This window comes from Callospermophilus lateralis, chromosome 3 (assembly GCF_048772815.1).
Source record: "Callospermophilus lateralis isolate mCalLat2 chromosome 3, mCalLat2.hap1, whole genome shotgun sequence".
In the NCBI taxonomy this organism is placed as follows: domain Eukaryota; kingdom Metazoa; phylum Chordata; class Mammalia; order Rodentia; family Sciuridae; genus Callospermophilus; species Callospermophilus lateralis.
The window spans coordinates 72,620,917-72,638,731 of NC_135307.1; the positions used below are offsets into that span (position 1 = coordinate 72,620,917).

General features: G+C 38.9%; 1 protein-coding gene across 1 annotated transcript in view; it reads left to right on the top strand.

Annotated features, from left to right (window-relative positions):
- The first annotated feature begins 339 nt into the window (after positions 1-339).
- Slc35f4 (solute carrier family 35 member F4) overlaps positions 340-17,815 on the top strand; it is a 238,633-nt gene continuing 221,157 nt past the window's right edge. The window contains exon 1 of the mRNA XM_076848361.2: positions 340-442. Coding sequence (XP_076704476.2) covers positions 340-442 — 103 coding nt within the window. The remainder of the gene's footprint in view (positions 443-17,815) is intronic.

Below are 17,815 nucleotides of genomic sequence, written 5' to 3' on the forward strand. Positions count from 1 at the left end.
GCCAGGTGGAGCGTCCACACCGGTCCCTGACCCCGGTGGGCGTCGGAGGTGAGGGGGCGCTGTTCGGGCAGCAGCGCGGCGGGTGACGGGCGGGAGAGCTGCCAGGGTGACGAGAGGCCGGCCCGAGTGGGGGCCGCTCCGCTGCAGCCGCCGCCGCCGCCGCCGCGGCTGTGATGCGAAGCCGGTGCCGCGCCGGGCGGTGGAGTCAGAGCCGGGGCGCGGGAGCTGGAGCTGCAACATCAGCACCAGCGGCGGCGGCGGCGGCACCTGCACCAGCTCTCGGGCCCCACTCTGCGCTCTCCGTCCCGCCGCGCCCGGAGCCGCCGCCCCGCGCCCTCTATGGACGTCAAAGCGGCCCCCAACGGGGTGGCCACCATCGAGGACCGCATCCTGCGGATCACCGGCTACTATGGCTATTACCCGGGTTACTCCAGTCAGAAAAGTAAGACGCCGTGGGGCCGCCCTGCGCGAGGCGCGGATGGGAGGTGGGCGCTCACGGGTGCCACCCGGGTGCGAGAGGGCGGGGGGTCCCGACACCTGCAGCCCTTGTCTATGCTGTCTCCGCCACCCTCCTGGCCTCGGGGACCACTGAGACAAAAAGTGTATCTGCTGTCCTCGGTGCTGAACCTTGTGGAGCGACGGGGCTCGGGCGGGTTGCGCCCAGGAGTTTGGGAATAGTCGCAGTCTTGGGGGCGGAGGTGCAGAGAGGATCTGGCAAGCTCTCTGGACCGCCGTTGGCCCGCTCGCCCCGGGCTGATTTACGCCTGGAGGAGGCTAACATGGCTGTTCAATTAGCGTCCAGTCAACCCTAGGGCTACACTCTCTGAAAGGCCCTACTGGGTGCCAGGGTGCGCACGGGGCGCTGGGGACGCAGACTGTGGAGAGACTTGGGGGTGGAGCTGGCGGGGGCGACCGACCCAGACATGGGTACCCCCGCCAGCTGGGTCAGCTTGCCCACTCTGGGATGTTGAGATGTGGCCAGCGCGGGAATTAAGACCTATAAAACGTTTGGGGGGGAGGTTCTGAACTCTGGATAAACCTAAGAGCCTGCTCAGGTCCCCGAGTCCTGAAGCTTTGAGGGAGGGACCCATCCCTGCAAACGGCAGAGGGTGGGTGAGAGAGGGAGGCACGACACGGCCACCCGCCCCCGCCGCACGTCGCGGCCACCTCTGAGCCCTAGGAGGCTGTTCTGTTCTGAACCAGCTTTCTTCCTTCCGGTTGAGCGAGGCCGTGCGGCGCGGATGCTTTCACATTTCGGGAGTTTTTTGTGTGTCGGGGATGCTAGGAGGGGTTCACTTTTCGCAGTCCCCTTCCCCCAGCATAAAAACCCACTGGCTGTGTTTGCTGGGATTAGTTCTACGAGGCACCGAAATGAATCTCTTTCTCCTCTCAACTGGGGGAGTAGCTACGGTTTAATTTTCACGCAGGTGGGATTTCGCTTTTTCTTTATCAATGCGTTTCTGTCGCAATAGGTGGATCTTAATTGATGTTTTTACTGTTATTTTTAACCAGAAGCCTGGGAAGCTCCCAGACGCATTTCTGATTGGTATTTTTCTGTGACATTTCGGTGTGGCACCAACATTACATGTTCCGTGAAACTGTGGACTCACGCAAATCCTGACACATAGAGGGGAAAACACTTTATTTGTCATGTAACTTTCTATGCTTGCTCTTGAATAATAACTCAAGAGCTTTATTCCACGGGCCATTCTCACACAGCTATTTTCTAGTTTAATATTTCATTTGGTTTCAGGAAAGGCCTATCTGCTTTGGATGGTTTCTGTCTAGCTGTTTTTAGCAGTAGAGGCTTACATTATTCATTTTCCATACAAAAGTAATTATATAGTGCTAGAATTTTCTGGAAAGAAAATAACATGCTGTGGAAAGCTCTTTGAAGTCTTTGTACTATAGCCTCAAAATTTTCTTCTCCCCCCACCCCCTGACATTGGCAAAGGGTATCTTCTTTAACCCTAGAAATTTAAGTGAAAATATTGATGTATCTTGTGGAAATTACCTGAATTTCACCTTTGAATATTTTCATTAGGAACTATCAAAATTTGGTCACCAAGTGAATGTAGAATCTGTCTAAAATTACAAGACTTAGGGTGGTTTATTATTAAAATTTTTATGACAATGGGACTTTAGTCAACGAAGAACAAACCAGAAAGAATTCTGGAAAAGTGACATTTTAGATAAGGACATGTTCATATTATATTTTTATACTTGCTCAAATAGCTGCACATGTTTCATTTGCAATACAATAACAGGACAAAAAAGGAAAGAACATTGACCAAGGCTGTAACTGGAAGCTAAAAGGAATAAAGATGCACTTGGCACGATTATTTGTGATGTACACTTGTAAATTCAGGCCACAGAGTTCGAACAGTGAAGGCAGAGAGGAATCTCACAGGAACAGGGAATTAAGGGATAGTCAAATAATTCTCAGGACACTCAAGCTTTCAGAGGCAGAGAGAGAAAGATTGCCATTTTACACAGTGAGAGACTGGGAGAGGAGAGAGTTGGAAGGGGGCCAGGCAACCAAGCACCATGAAATAATCCTGCCCTTAATGCAGGCTTCAACTAGTAAACAAACACATTGAAGCAAACCAGTGCAATATGGTCAATTGATTTAGCTGTTACCAGGAATGAGCAACAGCTTGGAGAAGGTCTGGAGCAATATATTCAGGAAAAAGCTAGAGTGGCAGATATATACTATGTGAAGGCAAGGTGACATTTCCACTTCCTGACTGATCACATATGAGATCTTCAGGAGGGATGATCTCTTGATATTGGTGTCACTTTCTGTTTTGGAGGTAGGTGGGGAATCATGTCTGAGATGCATCTGAGACTAGCCCCATGTTAATGTATCTTGCTTCCAAGCTTGTACATTGTCCAGAACAAACTATAGTCATCAGGCTGAAGAATAAAGAAATGAAATAGGATTCAGAGACATGGAGAAAATTTTATGGGCTACACAGCCACTTTTTAAATATTCTGTTCAACTTAGCAAGCATTCAATTGAGCATGAGTATAGATATAAGAAAAAGGATGCAAAGATGATCAAGGCATAATGACTGACCTTGAGTTACTTGTGGTCTAGAAGAAAATAGATTAATTTGCTCAACATGTATTAATTGAGCACCTCCTATATGCCAGGAATATATCAATGAACAAATCATATGAAAGTATTTTCCTTTTTGGAGTTCAAACTTTAGTGAAAAGAAACAAGATGATAAACAAAGTTTTATTTTCAAGGTAATTCATGATATTTTTTAAAATTGCAACAGAATAGACAGGATAAAAATTCTGGGTGTTAGATATTGTCACAATTTTAAATAGGGTGTCAGGTAAGACCTCATGGAGGAAGTAATATTTGAGCCAAGAAAGACCTGAAGGATGTGAGGGTGTTAAGTCATGTGGATGTCAGAAGGAAGGTATTCTAGGTAGTGGAATCAGCCAGTGCTAAGTTATAGTGTACATGGCACACCAAAGAAAGAACAAGGAAGTCTACATGGCAAAGCAGAATAAACAACAGGGAAAGTGACTGGAGGTGAGGTTATTGAGGATACAGGGACTTGGATAAAGTCAGTCCTTATAGTTTATCTTAAGTCATTTGGCTTATACTCTGAAAGGAATTGGAGCTTTGCAGGGTTTTGAAAGAAGAGTATTATGACTTCAATTAATTTTCTAAGGGATCAGGCTGACTGCTCTATTGTACCAGGGGTGGAAATGCCTTGTTAGAATGCTACTGCAATAACCTGGGTGAGAGAAGATGTGGCATGAGCTTGAGTGATAGCAGTGGAAGTGGAGATAGGTGGTCAGATTCTGTATGTATTTGAATTTAGAGTCAATAGGGTTCTCTGATGGATTGGATATGGTATTGGCGAGAAAGAGGAATAAAAATTGACTCCAGTTTTCTGGTTTGACCAAGTTTGAATTGCTGTTGGCAAAAGTATGGAAGGCTTCAAGGGAGAGAAGTTTGGGAGCAGGGGGCAGAGGAAAAGGATATTGTAGAAATGTTAAATGTATTGGAGATGTAAGCTTGGAGCTTGGAGATGTCCAACTGGAGATGTAGATGAGGAATCTGCCAACATTTGAATGGTACTTAAGGCTGGATGAAATCACCTAGGAACAAATATGTGTAGCAAAGAGAAGAGAACAAGGACTGAACCCTGGGACACTTGACATTAAGAGGTTGGGAAGAAGAGGAGAAACCATTGACAGAGACTAAGAAGGATCTCCCAGGTAGGTAGGGGGGAAACCATGAGCATGTGATGCTCTGAAGCCAGTGAAGAAAAGGGATTAGCTGAGTCCAGTGGTGTTTAAAGGTCAAGTACAATAAAGTCTGATAACTGAGCTTGAGTTTGGAAATCGAGGGTTGTTGATGATCTTGACAGGAACATTGGCAAGAGCAGGTAAGATGGGAAGACATGGATTAGAATGTATATAAGAGATAATTGGGGGAGAAATTGAAAACTGAGTATAGATGACTCTTCAAGGATTTTTAAGCAAAATATGCACAGGGGAAGAGAAGAAATGAAGGTAGTAGGGCTAAAAAAATGTTTTTCTCTTAAAGATGGGAGAAATAACAATGTTTGCATGTAAAGGAGAATGATTCAATAGAGAATTAGAATTAATGATGTTGGAGAGATAGGATATAGAATCTAGTGCATAAGAGAAGGGACATCACTTTAGATAGGCCAAAGTGTGTGGGGCAGGCCCTGTAAGGTGAGTAACTGAGATGGGGAAGTCTGTTGAGGGTCTCTTCTGGTTGTTTTAGCTTCCTCCAAATAGGAAGCAAAGCTATCAACCGAGAGTGAGAGGATGGGGGAGGAGATGGCAGAGATTGGAGAAAGAAGGTGTATATATTTAAAACAAAAGGGGAGGACAAATGGGCTGGGGAAATATACAAAGGTTCTCTCTCTGGCAACCTTAAGGCTCACTAGAGTTTCCAGTCACAAATTCAAAGTAAGACTGGTCAATAGGTTGCTTTATTCATTGACACAACAAAAACCTGGAGCAAGTGGAGACAAGGATTTGTCTCAACCAGAGTTGCAGATTATTTTATGAGTATAATAAAATAATAGGGGCAAAGAAGTTGTATATAAAGAAGGCATTGTTATAATGATTGACCTTGGGATTTAAACTTGGTATAAGCAGAGGAGACAGGAAATCAAGGTAATTAGGAAAAGTGGAAAGGTGATATGATCAATGGGTTGGAAGTTTCAGTAGGATCAAAGACAGTGGAAGTCAATAGGAAATATAAGAGATGGTGATCAATTAGAGGGTTGTTATGATATGAAATTAATTTCCATAAGTCAAGAGAAAGGATAAATTCACTTGTTTTACCACATTTTCTACTGATATTTTTTGAGTGAGCCTTTTTTGTGTGTGTTTGTATGAGGAGGCAGTGTAATGAATTAAATCCTACAGATCAACTTCAGTGACTGGGTTCTGTGGTTGTTTTCTAAACAACTCTTGCTCTGATACTTGCTCTGACCACCTCCTTTCCAAAAAAGAACTCCACTTACTTTTAAAAGAAAGGAATTTATACTCATCATAAAGAAATGATAAAAGTTTATGGTGAACACTACACAATGTATACATGAATCAGAACATCCCATTGTACTTCATAAATATGTACAAATAGTATGTGTCAATTAAAAATTGAACTCTACCCACTTCTGTTTCTTTTGCTTTCTAAGTGCACTGATGGCTGTTATGATTTAGCATTTCTCAAGTTCTGCCCTCTGCTTGCCCCAAATGAGCTCATTCAATCCCACAGCTTCACCATCCTCTATGTGCCTATATTTCTTGGTTCAGTTTTTCTGAGCTCAGACTCATGTTTCAAGCCTCCTGTTAGCATTTCTACCTGAATATCCTGTAAACATATCACACATTAAACCAAATTCATCATTCTGTCCCTAAGACATGCCCTTTCCTTTTTCTTTTATTTTCTATCTTTTGAAATCTGTATCCAACCAGTTGCCCAAGCCAGAAAGCCTGGAGTTATTTTTATCCTCAACCTCTGCTCTTTTCTCTTGTTTTGTTTTCAGTTAACAAGTCGTGTCTCTCTCTCTCTCTCTCCCAAGTATGTGCTTTCCGTCCCTCTTGTCACTTCATTAATTTTATGTATCATATCTTATGCCCAGCCTCAAGTCTTTCCAATCCCATAGTCATGCATTAATAACATTTACTCCCTTAAAGTGCAAATCTGTTCATTTCCTATTCCTGTTCAAAAGCCTGGAATAACTTTTCATTTTCTGTGAAATGAAATCCACATTTCCAGGCATGGCACAATCTGAGCCCAACTCACATTATTTCTATTTTAGCACACACATCCCTTTCCACCCCTAATTGTCAATAATGTGTGCTTAATGAAGAAAATCTGGAAGGCAGGGACACAAAGAGAGATTAAAACAAACTTCATAATATCATCTCTCAGAGGTGATTAGTGTTAACAGTTTTGTATATATTATTTCAGTCTTTTTGTATATCCGTAGACTTATGCACATTATTTTATTTTTTTAATGAAACATGTCTCTAATTCATCTATATATTTTAAAAGCAATTTTAATGGGTGCATAATCTTTCATATATACAACCACCTTACTCTATGTAAACAATCACTAGCTGTTGGATTTTTTAAAAAATATAACTCTTCTAATTTCATATCCTATATGGTCTCCACATACCCTGGTCATAGTCTTATCAGCAAGCAGCTCATTATTTTAATGACATTATAGTCTTCATGTTTTGTGCCCAAATGCTCCCTCTCCCTGGGTCTTATTCTTTCTGTGGAAAAACTCCTGTTTATCTTTAAAGGCTCAGTTTAAATGTGCTGTCCTCTGCAAAGCTTCTGGTTACCCTGGGCTGGGTTAACCCTCCCCTGTGCGTCAGTAATGCTGTGAACTCACCTTGGATCCAACATTTAGCACACAATTTTAGGCTGTTTGCCTTGCACAAGACCATCTGACCTACAGAGCCTGGGGAGGTCAGGGACTAATCATTGTTTATTTTTATTTTAGGAAAAATATCTGGTACATTTAGGTGCCCCAGTCAAGTTTGTTTTACTAATCATTGAATGATTTCAGTTTCTTTTACAGAAACTGGAGACTTAATTACTTTCATAAGTGTAAAATAAAGAGAATATAATAGTAATGACTGGAAGGAGAGACAAAATTACCAGCAATGAATGAATCAAACAGATGATCCTATTCAGAGAATGAGAATACACCAAATAGTATTTTATGATCATTTTATGTGACTGATTGTAACTTTTGCTTTTATGCGTCCTTATTTACTTCTTAAGATTTTCTAAAGAGAGAAATAGAAGAAGATCTTAGAAGATGGAAAAATATACCCTGTTCATGGATAGGCAGAACTAACATCATCAAAATGGCGATATTACCAAAAGTTCTCTATAGGTTCAATGCAATGCCAATCAAAATCCCAATGACATTTCTTGTAGAAATAGATAAAGCAATCATAAAATTCATATGGAAAAATAAAAGACCCAGAATAACAAAAGCAACTCTAAGCAGGAAGTGTGAATCAGGCGGTATAGCGATACCAGATTTCAAATTATACTACAGAGCAATAGTAATAAAAACAGCATGGTACTGGTACCAAAACAGGCGGGTGGACCAATGGTACAGAATAGAGGACACAGAGACTAATCCACAAAGTTACAACTATCTTATATTTGATAAAGGGGCTAAAAGCATGCAATGGAGGAAGGATAGGATCTTCAACAAATGGTGCTGGGAAAACTAGAAATCCATATGCAACAAAATGAAACTGAATTCCTTTCTCTCACAATGCACAAAAGTTAACTCAAAATGGATTAAGGAGCTTGATATCAAATCAGAGACTCTGCGTCTGATAGAAGAAAAAGTTGGCTCCGACCTACAGACTGTGGGGTCGGGCTCCAAATTTCTTAATAGGACACCCATAGCACAAGAGTTAATAACAAGAATCAACAAATGGGACTTACTTAAACTAAAAAGTTTTTCCTCAGCAAGAGAAACAATAAGAGAAGTAAATAGGGAGCCTACATCATGGGAACAAATTTTTACTCCTCACACTTCAGATAGAGCCCTAATATCCAGAGTATACAAAGAACTCAAAAAATTTAACAATAAGATAACAAATAACCCAATCAACAAATGGGCCAAGGACCTGAATAGACACTTCTCAGAAGAGGACATACAATCAATCAACAAGTACATGAAAAAATGCTCACCATCTCTAGCAGTCAGAGAAATGCAAATCAAAACCACCCTAAGATACCATCTCACTCCAGTAAGATTGGCAGCCATTCTGAAGTCAAACAACAACAAGTGCTGGCGAGGATGTGGGGAAAAGGGTACACTTGTACATTACTGGTGGGACTGCAAATTGGTGTAGCCAATTTGGAAAGCAGTATGGAGATTCCTTGGAAATCTGGGAATGGAATCACCATTTTAACCAGCTATTCCCCTTCTTAACTATTCCCTAAAGACCTTAAAAGAGCGTGCTATAGGGACACTGCTACAACAATGTTCATAGCAGCACAATTCACAATAGCTAGACTGTGGAACCAACCTAGATGCCCTTCAATAGATGAATGGATAAAAAAAATGTGGCATTTATACACAATGGAGTATTACTCTGCACTAAAAAATGACAAAATCATGAAATTTGCAGGGAAATGGATGGCACTAGAGCAGATTATGCTAAGTGAAGCTAGCCAATCCCTAAAAAATAAATGCCAAATGTCTTCTTTGATATAAGGAGAGCAACTAAGAACAGAATAGAGAGGAAGAGCATGAGAAGATCACCACTAAACAGGGATGAGAGGGGGGAGGGAAAGAGAGAGAGAAGGGAAATTGCATGGTAAAGGAAGGAGACCCTCATTATTACACAAAATTACATATAAGAGGAAGTGAGGGGAAAGGGGAAAAAAACAAGAGAGAGAAATGAATTACAGTAGATGGGGTAGGGAGAGAAGACGGGAAGGGAGGGGATGGGAGGGGAGGGAAGGGGAGGGGAGGGGGGATAGTAGAGGTTAGGAAAGGCAGCAGAATACAACATACCCTAGTATGGCAGTAGGTAAAAAAGTGGATGTGTAACCGATGTGAATCTGCATTATGTATATAGGGTAAAAATGGAAGTTCATAATCCGCTTGAATCAAATGTATGAAATATGATATGTCAAGAACTTTGTAATGTTTTGAACAACTAATAGAAAAAAGATTTTCTGTGTTTGAGGACAAAAAAAGACAATTTTTAAGAATACAAAGTAGTATAAATTTACTAGAACCATAAGAAAATAATGTGGTTTTGTCCCCTTTCTCTTTTGTATTGGTCTTCATGACACAATATTAATATAAATATTAATATAAATCTTAAGCTCTCTAACTGGGGTAAATTATAATTATAGTGCATATAGCAAATTAATACAATGAATATATATTCTTGTTCATAGTCTGTATCTTTCCTGAGAAACTTCATGCTTTTTTATACATAGTAGATAGTATTTTATAAACAGTTATAAATAGGAATCATTGATTCATTGTTTAATGTATCAAACTAATAATTTAGTTTTAAATTCAACATATGTGCCCTATGTTGATACTAAATATCATTGTACATATTATGCATGCTTTTGCAATGTTTATTCTGATGTGTATTTTGCATTTAAAATAGAAATTTACAATAAACTGGATATTTGTATTATAAGCTATTTCTATTAGCTAACACTTGGGTTTACATTAAGTTTCAGACATACTTTCTCTGGAGGACTGGGGGTGTGGCTCAGTGGTAGAGCACTTGCCCAGTATACATGAAGCCTTGGATTTAATCCCTAGCACTGAAAAAATAATATATCCTTGTATTATATCCATTTTCCCAATGGCTTGTCTAAGAGACCTGGCTTGAGACCTTGAGGTCTAGTGCAAAGGCCATAAGCTCTGACAACAGGAAAGCTGGGTTCTATACTTCAGCTCTGCTACTTGCCAAGTAAACTTAAGTTAAACTTGCATAGGTATCCTAACCTCTCAAATCACCGATTTTGTTCCTGAAAACATAGGAATGATAACAATTGTTTCACCAATAGTTGGGAGGATTATGTAAGATGATGAATATTGAGTATCTGGCATCATGCCCAGTTCAATGTATTAAATTTGTAACGATTATGAGGAAACCAATTGAATTGGTTGCATGGCTTCAAAGAGCTTTGTTCACTTTTCCTTGTAAGTAAAATGGTTTGCTACCTATTTTCCTTTTTATATAACATTGTATTTTGAATTGTTATTAAAAATTGCTGTTATAGAAATTGTAAAGACAGTTTACAAAGTTCACAGTGGGTTTCCCCCCCTACACACACACACTATTTATCCATTTCTGGCTTGTCTAGTGTGACCAATAGGGGCAATCCTCCTGGATTACCATTAAGGACAGATTATTTTAAATGGATTGGAAGTAATTGGTTATGAGGCTATTCCAAATAGGTTAATCTAAAAGAAAGGAGAAAAATCTAGATCCAGTGAGTGATAGGATGGATCTTCAGGTATTCAGATACCAAAATGGGGGGGGGGGTAGTGGAATTCACTGGAAGATGTGTAGCATGGAATGAGGTGGGGGTAAAGATATATAAGGAGGGCAAACAGGTGGAGGAGTGCTGGCTAAGAGTCAGTTTGGGAATGGTCTATTGGAAGCAGCATTGTTCTTTTCATATGTGAAATATTAATGGGACAGTTCTTTTTTTGACTATTTATATGGCAGCAAACATGACAGACAGGCTGTTTTATGTTCTACTTTAAAAAATAAATCATTGTGTTATAAACACATTTACATATATCTATAGACCTGAAATGTGAGTGATGGCTTGTTTGTTTTCTAGTCACAGGATTCTTTGGAGCTATAGTTTGATAAAGTTTCTTTTTAATAAAGTATTTGATTACTTATAGATACAGAGGAATATAAAAGAAAAGAAAAATAATTGTCACCCAGCACAATTGTTACTATTTTGATTAATTTCTTTCCAATTTTTCTAATGCATATAGTACTTCATTTCTTGATTTGTTGACAAATATAAATGATAGTATAGCCATAATAGTGATTCACATACAATTTTATGCCCTACTACCCCCATCCCCAACTTAACATTTCAGGGTAAGCATTTCTTAATTATTTGCATTTGTCTGCTTTGTGAAGCTGGAATTGAATTCTTTCAGAGATCTTGGCTTAAGGAATTTGGGAAAGCTCGTTCTTAGTTATTTGAGACTAAGTGAAATGGAGAGACCTGAGGTGTGAGTGATGGCTTATTTGTTTTCTAGTCACAAGATTCTACTTGAACCAGTTTAAGCAAAATGAAAGGTCTTGAAAGGATACTGGGGAGTCTCTCCTGAGTTGTAAGGGCAGGGATAAACTGGTGTAAGCTGGAATCAGGTCCTGGAGTGTTGTAGGGCAAACAGGAAGCCACCCTCTCTCTCTCTCTTTTTTTTTTCTTGTGTGCATTCTCCATTCTTGTCTTGCGGCAGGCTGGCTTTCTCTATTTCCTTGTCCAAATGGTCAAAAATAGTCACCGCCAGCAGTTTCAGTGTTTACATGTCCTCTATTCAAGAGAGCAGACAGATTGAGCAAGAATCTCTCACTTCTAAATCCAGATTCCTGGGGAAAGTGACTCTTTGGCCCAGTTTGTGTCACATGCATACTCTTGATCTTACTGATACTTGTGGCCTGGGGCCAGGTCAAGTTACCCAATCTGGTCTGCCAGTGGCTGTCTCCTGTAACCTTAGCAACTGTTGGGGAAGTTATGGTTTCCAGAGAAAAGGAGCAGTTGGCTGAAAAGTCAACTTAATAACTATTTGGTTCACAGAGCTTTATATCAAATCATAGGCTTTAATCAAGATCCAACCCATTCTTTCTATGGTTCAGGTAACCCTTAGAGTAGATCTAGACAATATTTAGTGAAGTTATAGGTACAGTATAATCCTACAAGCCAAGAAAACCCAGCTGTCTGTTTAGAGTATGAGTCTCTAGTGAGTTTTGTTTAAGAGTTCCCAGGTAGCACTGCATACTGCTCAATAAGCTTTATTGAAGTGCCACTGGTTACATCAACTTTGGAAGACATATTTCTTTTTCTGGGTCAGAGAGGGCAGCAAACCAGTTCCTTCAGATTCAATGCACAGTAATCGAGAATGACATTTAACATTGTACATTTTAAACAGGGATTGAAAATCACACTATTCTGCAGTCTGGGATTTGCTATATTTAGACCTGGGCTGGTGCCAAGACGGCATTAGTGAGGTGTCAATAATGCTTTTATGGTCTTGAAAACCAGACATACTATGATTTCTTTCTGCTTTGTGAAAGCCGAGATCCTAAGGATGTTAAATCTTGCTGTTGGTACCTTACTCAACTCAAGTCATGTGACTTTGGTATTTATCTTGTGATTTTGTTCACACCCAGGTTTAATGATAGACATTCTAGAGGAGAAATCCAGACCTAGGAAGATGGGAGCCCTTTAGAGCACCATCTTTCCTGTTGGAGTTATGGTGGCAAGTTCTAAGGCAGGGATGTGCACATCTAAAATGACATGATTATTTTCTGAGGCCTTTTAGAGCAAATATACTTAGAAGCGGAGAACCTTTTATTTCCTCTTAATTTTTAAAAGAGCTGTGAGGACCTGAAGCTGGCACTGCTCATCTTGCTCTTTCTAGTTCACAGCCCCTCAGCCGTCAAGGTGATCTTTTAAGATCATTCATTGAATCATGACATTCCTCTGGCTAAAGTCTTCTGTGGCTTTTCTATCTCTCTGGAAAACTATAAAGCTCTGAATGCAGACCAGGCTCCTGTGTGGTGTTCTTCAGCTGGCCCCCTCTCCCCAGCCCTTATGGTGCTTGGGTCATGCTGCACACATTTGAGATCCTCTCACTCCTCCAGGCCCATGAATAAGTTCTTCCCTCTTTCTGGTGCAGTTACCTGGCTGGCTGCTCCTTCTCTGTCGGTCTCATATTAAGTGTCATCGTCTCAGAGAGTCCTCTGTGGCTTTGCACCTCTATCATCTCCTCTGCTTTTCCTTTGTGGTACTTACTACAGACTGCAGTTACAATTTATGTTCATTTTTGTGACTGTTTAATGTCTTTCCTGCCTACTAGACTGTTAGATCCCTAAGGGGTGATGGATGTATTTTGTTCAGCACTGTGTCTAGCGCAAAGAACAGGGACTGCATACTCCATATATTTTTGTTGAATGAACGATGAAGGCTTGTTAAAGTTTTCAAGCAGACATTTTTGTTATTTCAAAAATGAACTTCTACTTTGGAATATTTTTAGATATACAGAAAAGTTGCAAGACAATACAGAGTTCCTGTATACTCCTCCCTTACTTTTCCCCATTGTTAACACTTTATATCACCATGTACCACAACTAAGAAACCAACGTTGGTACATTGCTATTTATTAAATTGCAGACTGTATTTGGATTTTACCAGTTTTCCCATTAATGTTCTCTTTCTGTTCAAGGGCCAATCTAGGGTCCCCCTTGCATTTGTTTGTCATGCCTCTTGAGCAGGCATTCAAGGCATTGAACTTGAAAAAAAATAATTTTAATTTTATAGAAATTTCCTGGCAGATATTTTAGATCTCAGATTAGATCATACTTGAAAATGTAACTACTAGTTTTCAAGGTCACATAGGATTAAATTCATTGTAGGAGTGACCTATGATGTGACATGGTAATTGCAAACTGTCTTAGAGGCAATTCTATAGTGTAGGGCAGCAGAATTTGGTGATTAACATTTCTATTGTTAAACAATTTGGGAACATGGAAATATTCGAAAATATAGGTAAAGCTATGAACTACTCCTTTCCCTCCAAATGCACATATATATCAAAATTTTTGTGCAGTTTCTTTTATTACACTGGAGATTTACTTCACAGGAACAGACTGTAAAATAATTCTTTTGAATTTTATCTGTTTATTTTATGATAGTGTGTGCAAAATTTAATGGTAACACTTGGAAAAAATGAGCTAATTCAAATTTGTTAAAATAAAAATGAACTTAGGTTTTATTCACAATCAAATTTTAGTGAGAAAACTCTGGCGGTTTGGATTGAATAAGAAATTAAAAATTTGGAGTGATCTTAGGCATGGCAATGTGCAGTTCTCTTCAATTCAATGAAATCTCAACATGTCTAAAAGCTCTGACTCAAAAGGATATGAGGTCACAAGTAAAATTAGAAATCTTATTTTGCTATGATAAGATGGACTTGTATCCAGAAACGCCAGATTTCTTGAAGGCTCTTCAAGTTGAATTAATGCTACATCATTTCATTTGTGTTCAAGTCAATGAGATTATCTTGGAGGCAAGGTCTGTGCCACTGATATTGTCTTTGTCAGCAAGGAAAGGATGATTTTAAGTCCATTTAAGCAGAATAAACTTCCAAGTAGTTTCTGTGCAGACTTTTAATGACATGTCTTCATTCTAGGTTGTTATTTTATTTTATTTTTTTTGAGAAGCTGTGTTTCCAAAAGAAGTTGTGGTTTTCTGCTGCATTGTAATGGTGACTGCCAAGCTTTGAATGCAAAAATGTATTCTGCTCATATCTATTAAAGTAAGCAACCCATGAATCATCTTCTTCTTACTGAATTATCCTACAAGTGGGGCTTCTTTTTTCTCCCAAAGGTGATTTTCATGTATCATTCAGAGATTTCAAGTCAGAGTTTCTGTAAACATAGCTTCCAGGTAGTGAAGGAGAATCTGACATTCTGTTTACTTTTCTTGATAAAGAAAAATCTGGAGAAGATGATAATTTGGACTTTGGCTCTAATGGAGTCAACTTGCAAGGCAATAGAAAAGGTTTTTTTTGTAGGATCATGGACAGTATTTCAGGTGCTACACATGCTGATATTTAAGGCATCGAATTGCATTGATATGAAAAGCCAAGTTTCATCACCAAAGCAGTACAACCTACTTTTCTCCCCAAGTACAGTTTTGCTTGGCATTGCAACTTTCCATGTTTTCTAAAAGACTTGCAGAATAGGCTTTCTCCTTCAATGACATTCACATACTCATACAGAAAATCAAGAGTTGGAAGCATTTTGAGGTACCCAGTTATTTTCTGAAGGAAAATAGCATAGCTGCTGGTATCTCTAATATTTGTACCAAAATTGTGGCAAATGAGCAAGTTTGGGAAAAGGATTTTGATTGAGAAAGGCCCTGCTTCCATTTTTATACCCTGCTCCAGAACACAAACCAGTTTATCCTTTTTCAAGATGCGCTGGTTTCCAAAATTCCTCTAGGTATGAATTTATTCTATTGCTTAACAATCAGCATGCTTTTGATGGCAAGTGAAGTAATTCAACTTATATTAGCTCTAGCAATAAGGAAGTTTATTCTTTTGTAGAACAGGGAGTTCAGCAGTGGGGTTTCTGACATGGCTTATGCTATAATGAAGTATCCAGATTCTAGCCTTTTCATTCCTTCTTAGCCATATCTTTGTGCTAAACTTTTGCAAAAGATTTTCTTGACTTGAAAATTCTTTTATGAAGTTTCTCACTTGAGATTTCATTACAGTTTTAATAGCTCTCTTGTTCCATAAATATTTCCTTAAAAAATTATGACACCTTGTTCTTATTTTATGGATATAATAATTTTTTTATCTACCTGAATATCTTAATATATTTTTGAAGTTTCCTTCTCTTGAATATTATTTCCTCCAATTTCCTTTTGTAAAAAAGTATTGTTCGTCAATAATATTGGATATCTTGTGATTTTCTTTCCTTATCTGTTTAAATTATAGGGTAGAGGATTTAAGAACCATTTGGAATCTGTAGAATGATTAAAGTGGTCAACAACTATTAAGAATCTGTGATTTTGCCATGTTTTCAAGTTAACAAGTTTTCTTGCTACAGCCCAAGGAAGTTATGAGATTGCTGTTTCAGATTCAAAGGACTTTTCCTCTATAGTCCAGAAAACAGCATGAACATGAAGTTCATGTTCATGAATTTACATGAACAAGTTCATGTTCTTGCTCCCAACATTCCACAAGGACAAAATGAGTAAGTAAGGTGAATTCTCAATACTTTGAAGGTTTATGTCACAGCTGAGGAATCCTGTGGTTAGGAAATCCAAATCAGTTATAATGGCTTACAAGCAAACCTACTCAATCTTTGAGATGTTAGCAAACAAGCCTGCCTTGTTTTACAGAGAGACTTTTTCTCTTCCTTCCAAAACTATTTACTATACAGGTTCTTGAAAAGATAGCCCAGAACAAAAATCTGTCAGTGCCCACACAAGATATGGAAAAATGCAAGATACTCACATTGAGAATTGTCTACCAACAGGTGCCTGTCTATTAAGGCTTTTTACTGTGAAACCGGGCTTTTCCTTTGGGAATATTTTCTATCATTTTCTTAAATTGCATTTGAATTCTATTTCCCTGGACCACAGAAGGCATTTCTAATCTTTTGACAGACTACCTGCATTCTGGGAACCAAGTAGGAAAGAAGCCTGGGTGTCTCAGTGAGCAGCAATGTATAGATAGGTTCACTTAATTGTTCTGTGGTTTTGGTATGGTGGCCTGAGTCTTCAGCCTAGTATCCCTGTAGACTTCTGTTCGAGCTTCTCCAGAGGATTAACCTGCTGCCCTTACAAGAGTGAAGAGGGACAAGGAATGAGGGTGAGGATTCAGAAGACATCTGGACTTCTTAGACTTAAGCAAGACCTGCTTTTAAATGTGCTGTTCTCTCTCTTAGTAGTAACTAGTACCAGAATTCAGGAGGCTTTGGAAAGTTCTTTGTTGTAAATTGAACTAATTTCTATTTTTCTTCCCTCTGCTTAGATTTCAGTTTTCTCAAGCTTGACAAGTCATTTTCTACTTTTTAGCACCTAAAATTCTATAATCATCTTCTCTCTTGATCCTCCCATTTTTGTGGATTTATAGTTTTTTTTTTAAAATCCATTTTATTGTAATTTTGGTAGAATTTCCCGAATGGGGAAATACAAATGTATATATTCATTCTGCCCTCATGTACTTTCTATTTCTATTCTTTGAAATCTTCCAGCTTGAACTAGATTTACTGTAAACCAAGATAAATGGCATATTCATAGTGGCAGAGTACATTATCTTTATTTCCTCTCAGTTGGGAATCTATTTTAGATATCACAACAAGAGGGCAAATACTATTATATCTTGTTCTGAGTGTTGGTTACACAGACACACTGACTTCATGAAATGTCATCAAACTCTATCCTTATGGTGTGTTACTTCTCTGTATGCACACTATATTGCAATAAAAGTACATTAAAATTGTATGCCACATGACTAAATATTATAGCATATTCGTTCATTTTACTCTTATCTATAATAAAATACTTACATTGACATAATAAAGTATTGTAAAAACTTTCAAAGTAACAGATGATAAATAATTAATTTTATGTATATTCCCCGGTTCAATTACCGCATCCATCCCTTAATTCTCTCCCACTATGAGTTAAGTGATTCTAAAATACTTTTCTGCAGAATCAGAATCATCTTGGAGTTAAAAAATATATCCCAATGCCCGGGATGCATCCCACTGAGACCCAGGCATCAGTACTCTTTAAAGCTCCCCAGAAGATTCCAGTGAGCAGCCAAAACTATTATCAAGGGCCTATGGCAGTGCTTCTTAAACTGTCTGATAATTCAACCAACTGTTTTGTTTGTTTGTTTGTTTATGTTTTTAAATTTTCAATTCCTCATAGATCATAGGTCTGGAAAAATTAGGGAAAATGAAATATTAAGGAAAAAATTACACACTGAAATATAATTATGGTGTAAAG